Source organism: Oryza sativa, chromosome 11 (assembly GCF_034140825.1).
Source record: "Oryza sativa Japonica Group chromosome 11, ASM3414082v1".
NCBI lineage: Eukaryota > Viridiplantae > Streptophyta > Magnoliopsida > Poales > Poaceae > Oryza > Oryza sativa.
The window spans coordinates 21469113-21486188 of NC_089045.1; the positions used below are offsets into that span (position 1 = coordinate 21469113).

A 17076-nucleotide genomic window follows, 5' to 3' on the forward strand; every position below is an offset into this window, starting at 1 on the left:
TTCTAGCCTGTGACGGACGCTGTGCCCGATTGAGATGAGGGTATCCGTTCTAGTGAGTGTCTTTTTTTTATTTACTAGCAGTATGTACTTGTCATGGCAGAAAAACACACATATCACATTGAACTATAATTAGTAGGCACTGATCTTCCGAATACCGATTCTTTTTTTTTCATAAGCTATATACTGAAATAGACCAGTAGTATATATCTAAACCTGAAATGCGTGGGTGCATAATTAATTATTATGGAGCTACATACATGCACGATATGGTCATTGCATTGCATATACTGCAAATATCCTCGATCGATCTATTCTGCCAATAAAGAGGATGAACTGAATGTTTCAAAAACGAAAGAAAACGAAGATGGTTTCATTACTGTCAGGATTTCAGCATCATTTCCTCAGTCGGCCGTTCGCATCAAAAACATATATATGTACTAAAAAGCAAGAACCAATCGTCATGGATTTCAGGAGATCGGCACAGCCATCGTCTGGGATCCCGATTGTTCGATCGGAGCAAGTGCAAGCACACCATATTGCGGACTCTAGCGACGACTAGCGTCACTAGCCTCTCCGAGGTGTGCATATGCACCATACGACTGCCTGGGCAAAGAAGATAAGATTGATATGATATACACGACATAAGAAATAATTAAGTAGTACTAACCACATGCATTGTCGCTTTCGAAAAGGCTTTGCGGGAGATCGACGAGTGATTGATGCCGCCTGGGTTAGTTCAACTATTGCTGCATCGCACCGTCGACTAGTCCCGTCCCGTCGCGCCGTTGCCTTGGAGGACGATGACCTGCAATTCCGCCGCACGATGTTGCCGATCGGTCGACACCGCCGCCGCGCCGCGCGTGCAGGTCGCCACGCCGATGGATCACGCCGTCACCTGCAACGCAGCCATGGATCGACGATGAATCTCGCTGCTGTCGCGGAATCGACGATGAATCGCCGCCGCCTTCTCCGAGTTCTGGTATATCGCGGTCTCTCCCAGTGACCTGATTTTCGTATCCGATGCACTGGTGGGACCGAGGAATTATGCGAGCTCATGTCATTCCGGTTTCTGTGATTAAGGGGTACGTAATTTTTTTTCTAGTTAAAAAGTTAAACGGGTCCGCTCGTTAATCCGATATCAGGATCCATCGAAGCTAATCACAGATCGACGGTGGATAAGAGCAGGTGTACATACTTCCAGGTGTATACTTCCAGGTGTATAGAACCATTTTCATATATATATATATATATATATATATATATATATATATATATATATATATATATATATATATATATAAAGTTTGGTAAGATAGATGAAATAACCTTGTCCTTGAAGATATCCCTTCAGTGCTCTCATAATCAAGTAGTGTAATGTCTTTCACTTAGTTTGCCATTGTACTAATTCATAGGATGCAACAGCATGGTTGGACGTGTTCATCTCTTGATTATGAATATTTTGTCCATGTGCTCCAAAGCGTTAAGCATTGGTACGAAATTTTTCGTTGTTTTTTTTTTCTTGTGTTGGATTGGGTTTGTGCTACATTGGGTTTTGTGATCTATGGGCCTGTACACATCAGTTTATGGCTTTGTGCTATCACAAATGGTTAGATGGGTTTCAGCTTATCCAATTTCCTGGTAAAACAGCTTCTACTCTTATTGGCAAATGTTGCTTTAATATAGTGTATGTATGGTGGCCTCTCACAGTCACAACATAGTACGGCTACCAAATATCAAATGAGTGTGGAATTGGGGAAAAGAAGAAAGAGACAGGTGGTGCAATGACTAAAGCAAGAAGAAAATTAGACAACCAACTGCATTATCAGACAATTTTTCTTGCTTTGTGGGGTCTAAAATAGTACTGAACGAACTTGATTTCTTTGAGAGAGACTGCAGCATTTTGAGTGCTTTTTTATATAATTACAAATGCAAATATATATCACACACACAAACACACTTGCCTCCTGTTTATTGCATCCAGAAATGAAAGTAAAAAAAAATATTAGGAACAGTTAAAAATCAGGCAGCCAAAGAACACAGTAACAGCATATACTATCTGCTCCCCAATTGATTGATTGCACCTAGATCCAATATCATCCAAATAAACAAAAGAGCACAAGGTCAAATCTTTAGCCACCAAGATCCCATCAGCCACAAATCGATCCATCTCCAAGCTCAAAATCCCAATTCTTTCCAAGAAAGATTTTTCTCGGAGGCCATGTCGACCGCCGGCGGCGGCGGCGGCGGCCGGCGGGTCACCATCAGGTCCATCTCCTGCAGGGGCGTCAAGGCGTTCGTCCCCTTCCAGAAGCCGCCGCTCTACGCCGCCGTGTCGCTCGCCGGCCGCCGGGAGAAGACGAGCGGCGACCCCGACGGCGGGGAGAACCCGGACTGGGACGCCGCCGTCTTCGCCTTCGACCTCCCCGCCGCCGCGGATGGTATGCTGCAGTTCGAGGTGAAGGCGCAGGTGCCGCTGCTCGGGAGCAAGCTCGTCGGCAAGGTGTCCGTGCCGCTGGCAGACCTCGCCGTCGCCGGCGGCGACGGCGCGGCGGCGGCGCCGAGGCACGTGAGCTACCAGGTGTGCGCCCCCGACGGCAAGGCGAACGGCAAGCTCAGCTTCACCTTCGCCGTCACCGGCGGCGGCGCGTACCAGCAGCCGCAGGTGGATCATCCAACTCCAATCTCCTCCTCTTGCTGCGCGCCACCGCCGACGTCGACGACGACGACGACGTCGGGTGCGCCGTATCCGCCTCCGGCGATGGCAAGCTACCCGCCGCTGCCATCGCTGTCCGCGACACCGTCAGCTTCACTGTACCCACCGCCGCCGCCGAGCAGCTACCCTCCTCCTCCACCGCCGCCGCCGCCGCCGCCTCACGTGACGCAAAGCTTCGCACCAAACAGCAGCTACCCGCCGCCGCCTCCTCCGTCGCAGTACATCGCCGGCTACCCGCCGCCACCACCGAGCAACTTCTACCCGCCACCGCCGGCAGGCTACCCGGCGCCCAGTTTCCCCTCTCCGACGAGCACCTACCCGCCACCGCCGCCGCCGGAGTCAGCCTCATCGCAGTATCCACCACCACTGCCAAGATCGGCGCCATGCTGCGATCGCTCGGTGGACCGTGCGCTGCCGTCGTACATGTCGCCGCGTCCGCCGCCGCCCGGCGCGCCGTGCTACCCCCCGCCGGCGGCGTGGTTGCCGGATCAAGAAGCGGCGGGAGCGCCGTACAGCTTGTACCCCCAACCCGGGACTCGCTACTTGTAGATGATGAATTCTGCTAAATTGATTTGAGCTTTGCGTATATCACAAATTCACAAGTTGAATTGAATTCTGCTTTTCATCAAAAGAAAAGGAAAGAGTTGGATTCGATCTGTAAATTAACTGTGAATGCTTTAATCGCCAGGACGGGAACAATGAATTGATCTTGTGGATTTGTGAGCATGTCGGGTTGTTTTGAGCAAGATCAATTGTGAATGTTTAGTTTGTTTCTGGATTTTTTTCTTCTTCTCCATGTTAAGCTGTAAAAATCTCTTCTTGTGTAAAGGAAAAGTCATCATCCTTTCGACGGAGCTGCTGCATATGGGCTTATTGTAATGCTGTGTATGGGTAGATGATTTTTTTTTTTCAAAAACAAGATTATTATATAAAATTTTCTGTAAAAAAGCCAAATAAATCTAGTTTTTAAGGTTATAGTCTTAATTTCTATTCAAACTACTAGACTGTGCGTCCTCGTTGCTAAACTGTTTAAGACAATTAGATGACCTAACTTCTACTCTCTCTTTTTTCACGTGTGTTTATTCCCTAACCAGTTGTGTTGCTTACTACATGATCTTGGAATAAGTTCAACGGAGGACTCTCAACTTGATAGCGAGAAATGTATACCCCTAAACTTATACAAACCGTGCACTCAAGGTCATGTGGCAATATATATGAGTGGTTTCGCTGACGTGGCATCCTAATCAACAAAAAAATTAAAAAAGTACGTGGGACCCATATGTCAGCTGTAATTTTTTTTTCTTCTCCTCTTCTCTTTTCTCTCTTCTCTTCTTCAGCGAGGGAGGCCGACGGCTGGCGGGCGAGCACGGCGGCGGGCCTGTGTGGCAGCGGAGCGGCGGCGGGCGGCGAGCGGAGCGCGGCGGATGAGTTCGCCGTCGTGCCTCCCGCCGGCTCCTGCGTCTCCGCCACCCACACTGTCTACCACTACGAGGCGGCGGTCAGAGCAACCCCCGTCCTTGTCGTGCTTCTTCCCTTCGTCGGAAGCGAGCGGAAGGCGAAGCAGGTAGGCGACAGCGGCAGAGCAGCGACGGGCGAGCGCGATAGCGGGGCGGCTGGCAAAAGGCGAGCACGGCCGCAGGCGGCGAACTGGTGGTTTGCTGCCAGATAGTGCCGCCACGGCGGAAGGCGAGTGGAAGGTGGTGACGCAGCTGTGCAGGGCATCGTGACACCATCGCAGGAGAGCGAGCTCGTCATTGCCAAAACAGGCGACGTCATCGCCTCAACCTACTACATGAGAGCGTGGGAGCGCGACGCCGGCGCAGAGGCGGACGCGTTGCTAGAGGAGCTGTGGAACGTGAAGGCCAAGCTCGAGCTCGCCGAGACGAAGGCGGTGGCGGCGGGCGCGCTGGCGGAGAAGGCGCGAGATGCGTACGAGCGTGACAGGGAGGACATGAGGTGCACAGTGCGCCGTGCTCCACCGCTACCCGCACCTCGACCTGGCCAGGATCGTCGTCGCGCAACCGGGCGATAACGCCGGTGCCAGTCGGCCTCCTCTCTCTCTCTCTCCCTCCTCCGGTCTCGCTTTGTCTCTCCCCACTCCCCCACCGCGCTTGCCCGCCGCCGCTCCGCTTCCTCGCAGGCCCGCCGCCGCGCTCTCCCGCCGCCCGCCCATCACTGCTCCGCCCGTCGGCCGCTGGCCTCCCTCACTGAAGAAGAGAAGAGAGAAGAGAGAAAAGAGAAGAGAGAAGAGAGAAAAGAAGGAGAAGAAGAAAAAAGATGTGCAGCTGACATGTGGGCCCCCACGTACTTTTTTTTTTCTGACTAGGATGCCACGTGAGCGAAACCACCCATATATACTGCCTTAGGACCTTAAGTACACAGTTTGTATGAGTTTAGGGGTACATATTTCGGCTTTGTTCGGTTACGCCCAGATTCAATCCGGGCCGGGAATGACAAGTATAGTAAGAAATTTATGATAGATACAATAAGAGACTAGGATTTATTCCAGACCGGGAACCAATTTACTCATGATAGATACAACAAAACATCCGAATTAGTTCCACAACTCTTGACTAGTGGGTTGATTCCTGGTCTCTTATTGTCCCTATCATGAGTAAATTGGTTCCCAGCTCGGAATAAATCCCGGTCTATCATTGTATCTATCATAAATTTCTTACTACACTTATCATTACTAGCCCGGATTAAATCCGGGTGTAACCAAACAAGGCCTTTTAGAAAAATCTCGCCCTTAAGTCAAGGGACCTCCGGTGAACTTATTTCTACAATCTTCTCTCCGAACACACCCTAACCAGCAGAGGAACCTGAAAATTACTCCTCTATATTAGGCCGCTATGTCTGACTAGGTGAACCTCGGCAGAGGATGGAACCAAGTGGCCCATTAGAGGCCCAAAACTCCTGGCCTTGCTGCCCTGGGTTGAATTGGTCAAGGCCCTACATAGGTCCCACCCTTTTTTTTCCTTGACAGTAGCTCTGTAAGCACCAGGTAGCCACAAAGACCTAGGGTGTGTTTGGTTGGATAGATGAGCCTGGATGTGGATGGGAGATGGCCGCTCGAGTTTTTGTAGTGTTTGGTTGGAGGGCCGGGTAGATGGGGTAGCCTGGAATAGGGAATATTCTCTCAATATGCTGGATGAGTGCATCCGGCTGATTTGGCTGGATGAAGCCATCCAGTTTTGGATTGGGTGATGTGTTCTATTCCGATTGGCTGTGGTTGGTTTGATTTCCTGTTAAGCAAGCTCCAAATAATTTTTTCTCCTAAACCGTTTATCTAATTTATGATTTGATTACACCATTATATTTTTTATAATTAAATCTTTAAAATAAGATCTCGGATGATTATATTTTGTTAAAAAATATATATATGACAAATGGGTCCCATTAACTTTTGGCTTTTCCCATCCATGCTATATCCCTCCAATCAAATAAGAAATTGGATCGTCATATCCATACAAACCAAACAAAAAATTGGATTGTCATATCCATACAAACCAAACAAAAAATTGGATCGCTATATCCAACAAAATATGGATGGCCATATCCTATCCATACATGACCGTGAACCAAACACACCCCTAGTTAATACTCGTTGACTTTTTTCTGTACATACAGTTTTACATATTTCACAAAAGTTTTTGAATAAAACGAATGGTATAACATGTTTAAAAAAGTTAACGGCGTCAAATATTTTAAAGACGGATGGAGTATGTCACGTAGGATAAAGAACAAAATCACTGTCCAAATTATCGAGGGACATGATTAACACTGGTTTTGAGAGTAGTGGGTGGCTTTGTACCATATTTTACGATTGATGCTAATGAAAGTTGACCCACAGCGAGGTATCTCAAGCGGACTTTATCAACTAAGGGAGTGACGACCTTATCTGGTAAATTAGGCCCAATATAGGCCCAAAATTTCTGGCCCTTGCTGCCTTTGGGCTCAACACTTGAAGGCCTCCTCCTCCTCCTTCAATGTAGAATCCAACCGAGGCCATGGAGCAGCCCAAAACGGTGCAATGGCGTGAGCAACAGACACATTGACTTTTTTAAAAAAAAAAACACAGTGTAAATGTAGACGCTAATAACACGGTCACACTCATCGTCCTTGTGAACACAAACACGTAAATCCTACCCCTATAAACATCTCCAGAAGATTAGACCGACATATCTTGATATTAACGAAGTCACCACGTACACGTTGTTTAATCATCTTGCTTAGTTAGTCATCAGTTAAGGGATGACAGCACTAGTAATCGACAATTACTCGATCGGTAGGAAGTGCAGGAGGAGTAGACCAGTTAATTAACTGGAGCTCGTGGTTATGCTTTTTACTAGTTGACAAAAAATTTGGTCGGTCTCGGTCAAACGATGGCACAGCACGGGCGCAGTTTGTAGCTGCATCTAGGCCACTGGTGGTGAGTAGTGGTTGCTGGAGCTGAAGGAGCATCATCCACCACCATGGCCATGTGGGGAGCAGGAGCTGAAGGAGAGCACGCACGCCTATCACTATCATAGCATTGTACGCACACGCGCGCGAGCGATTCCTGTTCAGATTTCCATGACTAAAATATATCATATATGATCTTTTATTGCTACTTTCTTTGTTTTTTGTTTTATGTCCTAAGTTGTTTGATTTTTTTTTCTTTGTTAAATTTTTTATAAGTTTGAGCAAGTTTATAGCTATAGTAATACTTTAAATACAAAACAAACATTATATCAAAATATATTTAATATTAAATTTAATAAAACTAGTTTGACGGTGTCGTATAATTTTCTCTATAAATTAGATCAAACTTAAAAGAATTTTGACTAAAAAAATTCAAACAACTATTTTATGACGGGGCAGTAATCGAGAAGTATCGTACCTATCCATGGAGTGCAAAACAATGGCACGGTCCATGTGTCGTGTCGTACTAATATCCAGTCTATTCGTGTAAGCGCACGCGCACAAACTCCACCGATGGATGAATGGATGGATGCATATCCATCAATCTGTTGTCTAATCTCGCAGCATCAGCAGTGCGCTCCTCCGGCTTACCGCTGGTTGTCTCTTCTCCAGAGAGGCAGAGACCAGAGTTTCAACTTTCAACCTCACAGGGGGCATTTTAAACATCGTCGTCACGAGTCTAAACCAAATCAGGATGGTTTCTCTGGTGCAGAAATGAACCAAATGGTTTATCATAAGTTTCTCAAGGGTGCAGAAATGAACCAAATAGTTTATCATAATTTTCTCAAGGGTGGTACGAATGAATGAATTAATGACTACTATAATACGGGATATCTCTTTGGAACACATTACAATATATTAAAAAGAATAAAAATAAGGTCTTAATTTGTAGGGGCTATATTCGGTGGACACACTTACCAACGGCCCTGATTATAGATCTTAAGGATCAAGACTCTAAATAACGAATTTAGGAGAGAGATGCGTTAGTTAATTACATGTATCTATACATCTTGTATTATAAAACAACCTAAAAAGAAAAAGCAGTCGTGCCTTTAGAATGAAGGGAGTAATTGACTTTGACTATCTGAACGTGCACATGTTAAATCCTGCATTCCTCTTCCGTTAATTAGCCCGAAACCAAGAAGGGAAAGGTAGAGAGATAAACGTATACGTGTTGCTCGCTGATTGGTCGCCTATCCTCTCTGGGACAAACCCCGTTCTGACCGCTACCTTGTCCCCAGTTAAACCCTTTCCCACCATTGACCATGAATGCGGTACACGTGGCAAGCAATCCACACCTTGCATTGTCCCCTTCATCCTTGGTTAATTACCCTGGCACTGGATTAATTACCTTAACCTGAGAGTAACATCACAGTACGTGTGTAGTAAAATACTCCTGTGAAGGATGGATATACCAGCAAAATCTTGTCAGCTGGCATTTTATCTTATCCTGTTCTGATATGATGACTAGCATACACTGTAGGAGCATATTTTTCTTACTATTCCGCTGGCATTAATTACTGTAAGTACAAGTTATATACTCCAACTATTTTTATATAAGGAATATTATAAAGTTACAAATTCAAAACTAATTACTCAAACTATGAATATATATATTTGGTATGTAAAAATTGTTCCAATAGAATTATATTTTTAATGATATTTCGATTTTATAATACACCTTATAGAAAGAAAAGGAGGGAGTATACGTAACCAATGCAACGAAAAATAATTTCAGGATAAGGTCTTTACATTTCTACCTTTAATTAGTGGTCCAAACTCCAAAGCAAACCTGAGTGATTATAAATTAAGGAAAGAAAACCAAGTTAGTAATTTTGAAGTTATATATTAAATTTCAAAATTGGTGTAGTTTTATACTCCACAACTCAACAAGCAATACTCCTAAATAAAAAATCCAAGCAAAGTAGATCTACCTAGCTAGCTTAATCATATAAGCTTCACCTGGTTTTTTGTTTGCACATCATGTAAGAAATCATGCATATGAGTGTCTCTTTAGTCTATATATACATAGAGATCTCATATAATTACATACTGGCTACCAAGATAATATCACAGATCTGTATATAATACTCCAGCATGGCCTTTCTACTGATTGACTATGCGGATAGTACAGCTAATTAGACGATGTGCTAGCTGTTGTATATTGCACAAGTTGATACTCTCCTCTGACGTTAGTAGGAGTACACTATAACCTACACTTAATTAATTAATTAATTAAAATTAAAAAAATGTGGGTGATGGAGCAGATAATGGTGGCTGGAAGCCCGGATCCAAGGCCCCATCTTTGACCATCAGGTCAAAACTGTGTGTGTGCTGACATCTAAGCGAGTAGCACTGCTTGCATTGCTACCTTTCTAAGCAAAAACAGGCCATTATATAGTCTAGAGCCCACATGCTTAATTGTTTTATTTTAATTCCCATCTTAATTTTGAGTAGTGATACTGCCACGTGTACAGTTAGGTACTGTGTTCAAACGAAATTTGTGATGCTTGTGTTAATTGATTAACACTCTCACACCGACATATATAGGAAGTGCTATGAGAAGATGCCCGATAGTACAGTGATAAAGGGGGTGTGGTTTTAATCCTAAAGTTTCGTATTCAATTTTCAACATGCTCATATTTTTTTATGAAAAATGTCAATTTTTTTTCAATCTGATCCTTATATAGGACATGTTTAGGAGTTTTTAATAGCTACATCCATTGAATCCCAATTCTCTCATATTGCCTAAATTTTACTTTAGGTCGTAAAATCTAATGGTTGAAAAATCTAGAAATGAACGATTATATAGAAGAAAAAAAACCATAAGTTCTTCAAAACCCTTTTTTTTTTCTTATCAGTTGGCTACTTACCATCTACTTCGTGTGATCTACAATTCCTTTAAACAAGACCTTAATTACATTTTACACCCTGAGCCCACCTGCCATCGATGGCTAGCTCATAACTTAGCTAATGTCCCACCGCTAGCAATAGTAGCTACTTGCTCAATTTCCTACTGATAATAATGAAGGAGTTCAAGGCAAGCAAAGGAGAAGTCTTACCCTGCATCTAGAGTACCAACTTTGACCAGCTTATTAGCACACTCAATTAGTGCACATGATTCCCGGTTTTTTCCCGTCAAACAAACACCACCACACTCAAGTCGCCACGTGTAAATATTAGTCAATACTCGTTATTGAAACCGGACATATTATATTAAATGACACGGGAGATTACAACTCTGCCATCATAATAAACAGATAAAAAGAATATCAAAATAGAGCAAAGAGCCTCGGCGTCTTGAAAATTCACATGAAATTAATACGATCGCATGAGACTACCCACAATGTTAACCAGCTCCGACGAAAATAAAAACTAATACTATACCAATATTAATATATAGCACCTCCTCTAATTTCACAAAGTTTCATATCAAAACTCACCGGCGGTGGGCCCTAGATCCAATTGTCATTGCATAACAAAATATAGCAATAGGCCCTCTCTAGCTCACACTTACTCCATTAGTCTCAACATTGACAGGCTGTGGACTGGGACCCACCTGCCGGCATTCTCATCTCTCTCACACACACACACCAAATTCTAATCAAAATAAAAGCAAAGGGGATCATGATAGTGTCACGGCTTTGACCGGCTACTGCCATTAGATAAGCCCTAATCAAAGTGGATTAGTGCTTAATTAGAGTGTGTGATTAGCGCGCCGGATTTGGATCTGAATCGGAGCCGGGAGCTAGGATCAGTGAGCTGGAAGTATAATGCCCCCAATTTCTCAATCTTTTTTTAACCTCGGAGAACGTGCTCTCCTCTTTCTTTTAATTTTCTTTTTCTCTTTTCAATTCAATCTTGCCTTTTAATTTTGACCCCGGTCAAACTGCTCCCATCTCGACATCTCTCATGGAAACAAACGCACGCGTCACATGCCACACATGCGTTTCAGTGTACAGTAACTGACCGAAATAATTACTGACTTAACAACAACTGTCAAAAGTTACTACTAATTACCTTAGCTAACAAAGATACTTAGCACTAATCAGGAACAAGATGACGTAATGCGTAGAGGCATATTCGAATCTTTCACTGTTTTGATCCGCTTGGAACACCGGTTAATAACGGCATAACGCGTAATATACGCCATAGTGATTTGGACTTTTTTTTTTCTACGTACTTTTTTCTTTTCTTTTTGGCCTAACGACCGTCATGATGAGCATTTTTGACTGGATTTGTATTCGAATTCGATTTATTCCGTCTGACTTTGCTTGGGTAAAACGGCACCTGAAAATTCGTGCGTGCGTGCGTGCCTTGAATTATGCACAGCATTTGCAGTTTGACCAAGGCTTGTGCTACGTGCGGTTTAGCTGCAGAGATCTCGGTGTGAGTGAGTGTGTGCACTGAACGATCCAAATATTTTTGAATGGTTTATGCCAAGTGGAATTTGAATTTGCTATGAAAATTATGGTATTCATGCCTACAAAATTGTTTGTAATCAGTTTTGGAAATTTGGATACCACTGTATTGCTGGACTCGATGGGCGCGCACACAGGATGTGAAATGTGGGGAGGAAGCAGTTTAAAGTTTAAACAAACCAGAAACTGAAAAAAGGGGAAAGCAAAAGTGAGTTGAAATTTTGCCTGCCACCACGCAGCCTTGCTTTTTTTTTTCTTCTTTTCTTTTTTCTGATCAGAATGCAACGAAAAACCATGTACAAATTAGCACCAAAACTTTTCTGTAATTACAAATGCGGACACAGCTGCAGTCGAAGCTGCAGCTGAATCATCATCGCCTAAACTGAACTCGGATCGAGCTTAATCTTAATCACCCCCGTTAATTACCCTCCCGGAGACTAATTAATTGATTTTAGCCTAGCCGGAGCACGCCACCGCGCCGCCATTGCCGCAGACGAGGGTGGTGGTGGTGGTGGCGGCGGCGGCCTCTCGCCGGCGGCGGCTGCCGAGCCTGCCGAGGAAGGGGAGGCCTCGACCTTTGGAGGATCTTCTGGTGGTGGTGGCGGTGGCGGCGGCGGTGGCGGTGTCACCGGCGGCGGCGGCGACGACTTCTTGGATGGTGTCCAGCTTGGGCGACCACCGCCGCGCCTTGCTGTAGCCGACGAGCTCCTCGTACTCCTTCTCCAGCTTCTTGTCCCCGCGCAGCACGGGGGGGTTGGTGGCGGCGGCGGCGAGGTCGGCGACCTTGTCGTCGGCGGCGAGGAGGAAGTCGTCGGAGAACTTGATCTGGAGCGTGCCGGACGCGGTGCGGAGGAGCTCGAACGGCCGCTGCTGCTGCTTCTTGGCGGCGGAGGCGGAGGAGGCGGAGAGGAGGAGGAGGAGGGAGGAGGCGAGGGAGACGAAGGAGAGGACGGAGTGGAACAGGTGGGCGGGGAGGAGGAAGTAGGCGTGGCCCGGCTCGAGCACCTCGCCGGGCGCCACCGCCGGGATCTTCTCCCCGATGAGCAGCGCGTCGGAGCGGCACACCAGGTGCCGCGGGTGCTGCTGCATCAGCTCCCTCGCCGTCACCGGCCTCCTGTACGTCCTCACCTTCCCGTCGCTCCCCACCAGCCTCACCGCCGCCGCCTCCCGCTTCTCCTCCTCCTCCTCCTCCTCCTCCTCCCGCGGCGGGGAGGGGCACGGCGACGGCGCGGGCGGCTGCGGGAAGCAGGAGGAGGGCGCCGAGGAGTGCAGCGCGACGAGCGACCTCCACTGCTTCATGGCTTCTGCGGCGGCGGCGACGTCGGCGGCGAGGTGGTGGTGGTGGTGGGGTGGAGGTGGAGGTGGGAGATAATGGCGTGTGGTGTGGGGGGAGGTGGGTATAAGAGGGAAGGGGGGAGGTGGGGGTGGGGCCCACGTGGGGGTGGCAGGTTTGACACTTTGACCGGCATTTTTTTTCTTTTTTCTTTTTTCTTTTTTTGCGCGGCGTTTGGATCTAGCTAGTTCCTCAGTCGTCACACTACCAGCTTGGCTTTCCCACTTTTTTTATTTTCCTTTTTCTCTTTTTATATATACTACTGTATAAATATAAAAAATACATATAGAGATATTCAAAAGATGCGGGTGTGTCAGAATGTGGGGCCCGGTGTTCAGTCCACGTGCCTGCGACGGTGCCAGCCAGTGTGTGTGACCGTGGATCCATTTCGAGGCGACGTACGCTCGTGCATCCATCCACTCGTGCGTGCCAACGTGACAACTACTACTCCTCTTCTACCGTGCAAATTTTAATGGCGCGATCGAGTTGGCAAATTGCGCCTAGTAATCGAGGTGAGTTCGTGGATGTTTGGAGCACGTTTGGTTAGTGTGAGGGAGTATTTTTGTACCGGATTAAAGTAATAATGTTGCGTAGCTTTAGGAACCGGGACTGATGTGTGACGAGCGATTTCTAGCGTTTGGTTAGAGTGATTTTGCATGGAGTTCTTGAAATCTGGTATAGTGCGACAAATGATTTTTATCCTCCTGTTAGAGCATAGTAATATTTTCGTGTGTCTCTAGAAACCGACTAATGTTCGTATTGTTGTGAAGCTCTTGAAATCTACTATAGTGCGACAAATGATTCTAGTCGATTAAAGTGATATTGTTGAGGAGATATTGAAATATGCTATAGTACGACAAATGATTATGGCCTTCAGCTAGAGTGATATTGTCGCGTACCTCTAGAAATAGACTAAAGGATGCATTCAGAAGTCAATGTTCTTATTTCCCACTCCCTCGTTTTCTACGCGCGCTACTCTTTCTAAACTGCTAAACATTGTGTTTCTTGAACAAAAAACTATAGAAAGTTGTGTAAAAATCTTATTTATTCTTTTTTAACATTATTTACTTAACATTTAATTAATCATATGTTAATAAGCTATCTATTTTTCATGCACGTGGGAGAGGTTCCCAACCCCTTCTCCAGAACACATCCTAAAGTGATATTGTTGTGGAGGTCTTGAAATCTGCTGTAGTGCGATAAATGATTCTAGCCTCTAGCTAGAGTAGTGATATCATCGTGTAGCACTAAAAACTGACCAAAGTTACATTGTTGTTGAGCGCTTGAAATCTGCTATAATGCGACAAACGATTCTAGCCTTTGGCTAGAGTAATATTGTCGTGCAGCTCTAAACCTTTTTTTTTTGATAGTTTGTGGTCAAGAAAAACATTTGAGTTGCATTTGTGTCACGGAATTAAGTCATGGATGCATTGGGAAAACACAATGTGTTTGTCGGTAATCCTACCTAATATGTGGTGAGCATTTTTGGTGTCAGATTAAAGTAAATCTTGTCATGGAGCTCTACGAACCGACCGAACTGTGAAGAGCGATTTTTGGCATTTGATTAAAGTAATTTGTCATGGAGCTCTTGAATTCTGTTGTAGGGCGACAAATGAATTTTTGTTGTGGATGTGATCTTGAAATATGCTAATGTGCGATAAATGATTCTAGCCTCCGGCTAGAGTGATATTATCATGTACTTATAGAAACAGATTAAAGTAATATTGTTGTGGAGGCCTTGAAATCTGCTATAGTAAAAAATCTAGCCTCTGGCTAGAGTGATATTGTCGTGTAGCTCTAAAAACTGACTAAAGTTATATTATTGTGGAGCTCTTGAAGTCTGCTATAGTGTGAAAAATGATTCTAACCTCTGGCTATAGTAATATTTTTGTGTAGCTCTAAAAAATGACTAAAATAACATTGTTGTGGAGCTCTTGAAATTTGTTATAGTGCGACAAATGATTCTAGCCTCTAGCTATAGTAATATTATTGTGTAGCTCTAAAAATCGACTAAAATAATATTGCTGTGGAGCTCTTGAAATTTTTTAATAGTGCGATAAATGATTCTAGTCTCTCGTTAGAGTAATATTTACATGTACCTCTAGAAACCGACTAAAGTAATATTGTTATTGAGGCCTTGAAATCTACCATAATGTGACCAATGGTTCTAGCCTCTGGCTAAAGCGCTGAAGTAATATTATATATAGAGCTCTTGAAATTTGCTATAGAGCGATAAATCATTTAAGCCTCTAGCTAGACTGATAATATCATGTACTTCTAGAAACTGGCTAAAGCAATATTATTGTGTGGAGCTTTTAATATCTACTATTAAAAAAATTAGCGACCGGCAATTTCGTTGTGGGATCATGAAATAATTTTAGCAACGGGCCAAAATTATATTGGAATAGAACACTGGATCACTAAGAAACATTTTTTATGGCACACTGAACTTTGCCAAAGAGAGGCGCCTCTAGCTAGTTAATTTGATCAAGAAAATATTGAAGTAACACTTGTTCCATGAAATTAAAAACTGTAGCGCTCGGTTCAAAGTATTATTATCGTTTAATGTTTGGAAGACTCAAGTGTGTGACAAGTTCAAAGTAATAAGGTCATGTGGCACTTTATTACCAAAAAAAAAATCAATGGTGTGTGGCCAAGAAAATATTAAAGTTGTATTTGCGCCAATAAATCAAGTTTCTGATAAAAATATATCCTCGTCAATTGTCCAGCTAGTTTGCCTAAATTGTGCTAAGCATTTTTGGAATTTGGTTAAAGTATTATTGTCGTGGAGCTCTAGAAATGAAAATGTGACGAGCGATTCAATATTTGGTTAAAGTTATTTTGTTGTCGAGCTCTTAACCCGCTATAGTACGACAAATGATTATATCCACTAGCCATAGTAATATTGTCGTAGAGCACATGATCATCAACAAACTTTTTATGGCCTACTAAACTTTGCCAACAAGCAAAGTCGCTAGATTGATCAAGAAATGTTGAAGTTAAACTTTGCCAACATTAGAGTTCTCTGTTCATCAAGGGACCAGAAAGATGAACTATACTCGTTTTCTCACAATATTTAGACAAAAAAAAATATAACCATTTGTTTACTCTTCTCAATTCTTGTTGGAACAACCTCTCACTCCTATGATATGCATAGATACAAATGAACAATCAGCCCCCTACAAAATTTTTGCCGGAAAAGTCCCCTACAAAATTACAGTGACATAAAAAAAAAAGGACGATCAACATGGATAATAAACTAAGGAGGCACGTACGTATGTAAATGCTAAAGTTTCATTTTGTTTAGCATAGCAATGCAATTCAATAGGCGGTTGACATACTGATTCTGGACTTGTTTAGATCAATTTTTTCACCCAGTCACATCGAAAGTTTGGACTCGCTAAATGATACCAAACTTTTACATTAGAATAATAAAGCTACCAATAGTTAACCTGATCACCAAATGATCAATGCCTTCTAGAACAACTCAGACCCTCTTCTAGAACGAACAGAAGCACAATTCAAGCAAGAACTACTACCACAAAGGTCCAAGAAAGCGGTGCAAAATTTGGTTTTGGATTTGAATTTGTCGACGCATGATGTTCAACCGTAGTCCGATCGTCACTACTACACTCCTCTGCAGTCCGGCCGCATGCATGCATCTTCTGCAGCTAGCCAGCTCTGAATTTCTCTGATCATCATCATGCATGCATATTATCATATCATCAGATCGATCACCCTCCTTCCAAAACATGCATTCATCATCAACAGTAAAAGACTACTACTCCTCCTAAAAGTTAATTTGTTTGTTAGGTTTGGTGTTGTGGCGTTGGACCAACAACAACAACAACAACAAAGCCAGCAGCAAACACAGCAGCAACAATCATGTGTGTCGTTAGGTTCGGTACTATCTGTCAAAGGATCGAGTCCAAGCTAGCGTTTGCATGGACCAGAGACTGCTGCTGCTGCTATCGATCAACCACACAAGTGTTGAAAGTTCCAACCAAACCCACTGTCTCTAGGCTTAACACTTGCTGTTGTCAGCTAGTTGGTCCCATGGAAACTACATTGTCTTAATTTGGGTGCAGTTTTTAGCCACAGGTTCAGTCATTTTGGAACAGCTAGTAGTGATTTTGTCCGCTATT

At 44.1% G+C, this 17076-nt stretch overlaps 2 protein-coding genes and 1 long non-coding RNA gene across 3 annotated transcripts; 1 reads left to right on the plus strand and 2 right to left on the minus strand.

The window, feature by feature from the left end:
* Window positions 1-285: 285 nt before the first annotated feature.
* Window positions 286-1000, minus strand: LOC136354000 (uncharacterized). The gene is made up of 2 exons (XR_010737654.1): window positions 668-1000; window positions 286-603 (listed from the first exon to the last, which is right to left on the minus strand). It is a non-coding gene; the product is annotated as an uncharacterized lncRNA (long non-coding RNA).
* A 1077-nt stretch (window positions 1001-2077) lies between these two features.
* LOC9270214 (leucine-rich repeat extensin-like protein 3) lies at window positions 2078-3439 on the plus strand. Its single transcript, XM_015759928.3, has one exon. The coding sequence runs from the start codon at window positions 2219-2221 to the stop codon at window positions 3260-3262; it is 1044 nt and encodes a 347-aa protein (XP_015615414.1). The 5' UTR covers window positions 2078-2218; the 3' UTR covers window positions 3263-3439.
* Window positions 3440-11807: 8368 nt separating this feature from the next.
* Window positions 11808-12941, minus strand: LOC4350654 (uncharacterized). Its single transcript, XM_015760197.2, has one exon. The coding sequence runs from the start codon at window positions 12895-12897 to the stop codon at window positions 12055-12057; it is 843 nt and encodes a 280-aa protein (XP_015615683.1). The 5' UTR covers window positions 12898-12941; the 3' UTR covers window positions 11808-12054.
* Window positions 12942-17076: the final 4135 nt, after the last annotated feature.

Coding starts and splice junctions, on each gene's coding strand:
- LOC9270214 (XM_015759928.3), top strand. CDS start 2,219: ATGTCGACCGCCGGCGGCGGCGGCGGCGGCCGGCGGGTCACCATCAGG.
- LOC4350654 (XM_015760197.2), bottom strand. CDS start 12,897: ATGAAGCAGTGGAGGTCGCTCGTCGCGCTGCACTCCTCGGCGCCCTCC.